This window comes from Limulus polyphemus, unplaced genomic scaffold, assembly GCF_000517525.1.
Source record: "Limulus polyphemus unplaced genomic scaffold, Limulus_polyphemus-2.1.2 Scaffold6078, whole genome shotgun sequence".
In the NCBI taxonomy this organism is placed as follows: domain Eukaryota; kingdom Metazoa; phylum Arthropoda; class Merostomata; order Xiphosura; family Limulidae; genus Limulus; species Limulus polyphemus.
The window spans coordinates 44,309-50,248 of record NW_013671688.1 but is presented as its reverse complement, the minus strand read 5'-3'; the positions used below and the strand labels follow the sequence as shown (position 1 = coordinate 50,248).

At 33.4% G+C, this 5,940-nt stretch overlaps 1 protein-coding gene across 1 annotated transcript in view; it reads right to left on the bottom strand.

Moving 5' to 3' along the window:
- Positions 1 to 40: 40 nt before the first annotated feature.
- The window catches only part of LOC106473328 (suppressor of tumorigenicity 14 protein homolog), a 21,347-nt gene continuing 15,447 nt past the window's right edge, over positions 41 to 5,940 (bottom strand). Inside the window, exons 4-5 of the mRNA XM_013934010.2 lie at positions 1,324 to 1,454; positions 41 to 106 (exon numbers count right to left, since the gene is read on the bottom strand). Coding sequence (XP_013789464.2) covers positions 41 to 106; positions 1,324 to 1,454 — 197 coding nt within the window. The remainder of the gene's footprint in view (positions 107 to 1,323; positions 1,455 to 5,940) is intronic.

Sequence of the window (5,940 nt, the reverse complement as noted above, 5' to 3'; positions counted from 1 at the left end):
AAATTCAAAAACAAACAAACAAACCATAAAATTTAATTTCTTACTTGAATTCCAACACCGTTAAATTCTCAACTACGGACAGATTGGGTTGAAACAAAGAAGAGAGCTGAAATATAATAAATATTTACTATTTAGCGGCTTAAAATTAGAAGGATATTAGAAACATCAGAGTGCTTAATTATTAATACTTAGAAATAGTACCGGTAATTATTAATTCGCGACTATATATGTCAAATTTCTGTATAAAACTTAAATCGAAGTTAGATTTTTTATAAAATATATCATTTATAAAACTTTTAAGTCCTAATTACACTTTAACAATATAAATACCGAAAAATATGGCGTCCAAAACAATATTTTTTTTCAAATCTGTATTTAATATATCTACTTAGAAATGAAAATATTTTTAGAATCTATTAGTAGGCAGCAGTAGCATAGGCGAATAACATTTCAGAGAAAACTGTCACGTGTCTGCTGGGCGTTGTTTATATATACTCGTATATATAGAATTATAGATAGATGAAAAATAAAACAAACGTATGGTGAATGAAGATGAGTGCATGAGGACTTTTGATAAACCTGGCGTTAGCATTCAAAATCAGTGTTTAAACTTGACAATCAAATAGAAAGAAAAAAAAAGGTGAATTAAAATACAACTTTTTCTTTTGACATAGACTCAGGGACTAAATTGGGAACGACATCAAAATGATTTATTATTAGATCATAGAGCAATGTTTCCCAGCCGGATTTGCCAGACGACCTCCGTGTCCAGGCTTTGGTCGTCGCCACCCCCATGATCTCTACAAGGTGATTCTTGCACCTCGAGGACTAAAAAAAATTTTGACTCAGGGCAGACAGCTTGTGACCCCCGTTTGAAAAACACTGTCCTAGAGCCTCTCCTTTGCAAATTAAATCCAAATAAGTTACCATAAAATATGAAGTAATAGTTAACAATTATAAATATCGTTTCATATATGAAAAAGTTTTGTTAGCTTAAATTAACTTATTTAACCCTTCGATTGCAGCTTGTGTAAGTCTGCCTACCACCCCATGCACAAATATTCGCGAAATTTGGCGGCGGGCCACTGAAAATGTAACGCGCAAAATGCTGGCATCATATGATGTTAACCATAGTAGCCTACCTTAACATCATACGATGTAAACCGCAGTTGAAGGATTAAAAAAGCACCTCTAATCAACAGTAACTTTATAAAACGTATTTGACTAATTTTCTACAAATGTCTGGATTTGACCCATGATTTAATATATTTCACATGTCTTTATAGTCAAAACAGATTGTGGACATCCTGGTTTTTTACTTACCGCAATATCTAGATGCAGCTTTAACTCACTTGACCTTACTGTGTTCAGTGAAAGCAGATCAAGGCTAACATGTATGGAGCCATTCATTTCCATGGACAGTAGTTTGAAGCTAATAACATATCGAACTCTTTCTGCGGGGTTAAAGAAAATGAAAAGTTAAATGAGTCAATAAATTATAGACAAAAAAAAAAAAAGAAATTTACTACGTCTTTAACTACGTTTATCAAATAATGACATAGCTCAAGGAGCAGTCAGATGCAAGGCTTGGTAATTAAAAGTTAAAAATTCTGTCTCTTAATTTAATACGTTTTTAACGATTTCAGATAATCAAGTGTATTTATAACCAAACGCCTGTTACAGTGATTGTTTGTAAAGGTTCCTTGAATTCAGCCAGACAGATATTGTAGGAATAAAAGGCTGATATGTTACCTTTTTGAACTTTCCAATGATGAACGTCAAATGTATTTTTGAGGTTAATCAAATTAGAACAATTATCCTTACTGTGGGAGGCAAAAGATAGAACTGAAATGCTATTTTTACACGCCACTGATTTTGAATCCAAAATGGACAAACTAAAAGGAATATGACAAAAATCATCTGTAGTTTTTATCACACATTTTAGGCCTTGTGTAGGGTCGGATTAAGGACGTGGGGGAGGGAGTCAAGTATTGTAGGGAAGCCCTCAGAACAGAACTTTATAACTAATTCAAATAGAATTCAATACTATTTTTATTAACTCCAGTTTGAACAGTGTGCTCACCATGGGTATCTAAAACCGATATTGAGAGTTATAAACCGCCAGACTTCCATTAGCTTTTAGCGTTCAAACCGTAACCTTATTCTTTCATCACAACAAGGATAAAACTTATTCATATGATCACATCAATTTGTTTTAATCAAAGTGCCAGAATTGAGGTATTCCATTTTAACAGATAACCGTGTTTCTATATCTTAATAAATAAGTCATTTTAGAGCTTAAATTACAAATATTTAGCATAAAATTTATAGTTTTCATTCGACAGTTGTGCTATAATTACAAATTCAAATTGTTTAGACAGATTTTAATACTGGATTTGAGATTAGCATAAGCAGCAGAACTAGATCTTAAAGCTTTGATATGTGAGTCAACAGCAGTGTGTAAATAGTATTCCTGATTGGGAGATATCACATGCACGTGACTTTAACTCAGCAGAACAGAAGGTTCGAAGGATTTGGTACTTAAGAGTGGCTTTGATGACTAAATGATGAAAGAACGATGCACAGACAGTTTAAGAAAAAACAAAAATAAACATTATTGAGCTCTAGAGTAACCCAGTCTAGAGAAAATGTCAATCCAATAACAAAAGTAGTTACTAAAACATAGGTATTAATTATCAATTGTACCTATGCAGACGTTTGTATATTTCCTTGTTTTTAATTCTTCCTACAGTTTTTGGTAAAACGACTTGACAATTTACATAAAGGTTTTGATCCCCACAGAATGTAAACGGGGAGTCAGAGAGGGTCCTCAAAATGGTGAATCAAGGGGGTTTAAGGGGTTCGATTTCACTGAACCGATTTACTTGAATATTAGTATTAAGATGTAAGGAGCCACTAAAAACAGTAATCTAAATTTAGATCTGGAAAATTTCCTTATTGGGGGAACACCATATGTGGATCAAATGGATCTTTTGAAGATCTAGAGACTGTATTGTATTTCATGAAAACTGGCATTAAGTTATAAAAGATCGTTGAAAATAAGTTTATATTTTTCAAAAGAACTCGTAATGGGGCCCCCAAATGATAGATAAAGGTTTGGTGGACTCTCAGTTTTGGGAATTCTGTCCTAATTTTTACAAAATGACTTAACATTCTGCATGTGTGCTATAATTTTCGAAAATAACTCGAGAGAGGCCCAAATTAGTGATTGGGAGGGGAGGGGGGGAGTACGGGTTTCACTTTAACCTATCTACATCAAATTCGGTATTAACAAATAGGGAAGTTTTCAAAATAACATTATTAATTCAAATTTTATAAATTTATAAACTAGAGTCTCATATGGAGGGCAAAGGGAATTTTTTAGGGCTCTTAGGATTAATTGCATTGATTGACATTAAATATTTTGTGCGTGTAAAGAATCGTTCTAAATAAGTATCACGTTTATATTTTTAAAGTTTCTTACTGGGTTTCCTAATGGGTACCAAAGGTTTATCGTTTGGTTCCCAGGACTGGCTACACAGATTTATTTGAAACGTTAACCAGAACATATATATAGCCGTTTAAAAATAAGAACAATTTTTTAATAGTCAATGTTTGTCGTGAATTTTTACGATTATTGTACTAGTAAAGGTGAAAACTATGAAAGAAGTATGTATTTTAAAATGACTTGAATAAACTGATCTCAAGTATTTTGACACAGCAGGAATAGCATGACAAAGGAAAGAACTGCGAGGACAAAGTAAAATAAACTATTACGGCTGTTGAGAGCTCTCAGTCCGACTGTTAACTTACAAAGACTAAGTGAGAACTCTACTTCAACAAATATAAAACGGACCGCGGTGTTACTGCTGCTATTTGAGCCAGCCAATCACAAGCTGGTAAACTGCCGTTAGCGACAGCTCTATCTTCCGATGTGACTGACAGATCAGGACCTCACAAGATCAAGTTATTCTCTTCATAATCTAACATACCAATGAGAAGACAGAACAGTCAAGGACTTTCTGTTTCCAAGTGTAAATCAGAAAATATATACAAAATTTTGTAACAAGTAATATTAAAAATTATAGAAAGATATAAATATACCACACAGGGTTAAGGTGTTAAGTTTAAACAGGATTCAGAGATGAGAGTTGAATTTAGATACTGACAGAATTATAACTTTAAACGTAGAAAGCTCAGGAGTTCTATAGATAAGACAAAGTCAACTATGAAATCCATATGAGCTTCTTTTATATTTTTATTCAACATACCAAAGGACATACTACGTGGCATATTCGTCCATTTTCATAACAACATCAGTAGCGAGAATTACGCTTAAACGATTCCAGTCGTTCAGATACAAGGCTGGATAAAACGAACTTTCCAATAGTGTCAAACAAACATTAAAGAAATTATTATTATTATTGAAGCTGTTTTTGCATAACCACAGAATATGTCTAATATTACAAATTGTTAAATTGTCCACCACAGTTATCAATGTAGGTGTGACGTTAAAGTCCTCACAAAACGTAGTACGAAATGCGACAGGACTAGTATTCTTAATATTTGTATGAAGGGGTTTCTCTATAGTCCACATTATGTATTAATTAAAACAAAAATAGTGTCTTTTAAATATAATTTAGTGTTATCTCGGAGCAATATATATTTTTAGTTTCTGACTGATTTCAAATATATTATAAAGAACATGCAAACAACTTTTTTTTTTCTAACTAACCATGAATAATTTTATTTACTAAAATGTTAATTGTGATAAAAATCCGAAAGTAAAGTAAATAACAGTCATGTAAGTAAACAGAAATGCAATTTTCTAAGCTCATAAACGGTCTTATGTAAACGTCTACTAAACTCATAAGTTGAAACAGCGCCAGATTGACGTATTTGTAATATCGATTCCATTCTAAATATCCTAGCGTCTCCGCAGTACCTCTACTATTAATATTGGAAATACATTCACGCAGAACAGCATGATTGCTATTGCACTGTAAAGAAAGAGGGTGAACTATGGTATAGCCAAGCAAGAGGGAAGCATGATAGATAGGAAGTACAAGGTAGAGGTATGCGAGGCTTTTCTCCGATCATTTAAAAAACAACTGTGACCCTACTGGAGTTTATTCTGGTCTCAAAACCTATTATATGTACACACAAGTGGAATTCTCAAAACGAGTATAAAATAACCACGTTAAAGAATTTTAATGTGGAGGTTTCATTAAAATTAGCAAAAATCAAATTACTTTTATATATTGAAGCGAGTAATTTACATATATCAACCCATCTTGTGTCGCAGATCATTTCATAATTATCTGAAATCAAAGGCGTTTGAATAATAGTCCAGTAGATATGTTAAATAACATGTAAGAATTGCTCCTTTAATGATAAAAGAATGTAATTTGGTATACAGATAATGACGGCCATAGCAGCCATTTTTCAAAATGACCACCAATCACTGCTAAACGACTCTGTGCATGACATATTTGTGTTGTTTTATGTGAATGAGATTGTTTCGTTTTTTTCATATTTCCCGCCCCCAGTGGCACAGCGGTATGTCTGCGGACTTACAACGCTAGAAACCGGGTTTCGATACCCGTGGTGGGCAGAGCACAGATAGCCCATTGTGTAGCTTTGTGCATAAATTCAAACAAACAATCCATATTGCTTCTTTAGTAAAGCATCCAATGATTAATCACATTGCCTGCCACTTAGGGTGTAGCAAATCTGCCATACGTGGATTTTATTGTACAAAATTCAGGCTGCTTACTTTACAGTTAATGACAAAATACTGTTGCGTCAACGAGGTCACGTGACTAGTGTCACGCCACTTCTTTCTCGAACCTTCGGGAGATTACTAGATTGAGGGTAGTCTGGTATATATATATATAAGAGGGTGACAACGTGACGGAACAATGTGTGTAGGTAGTGAGT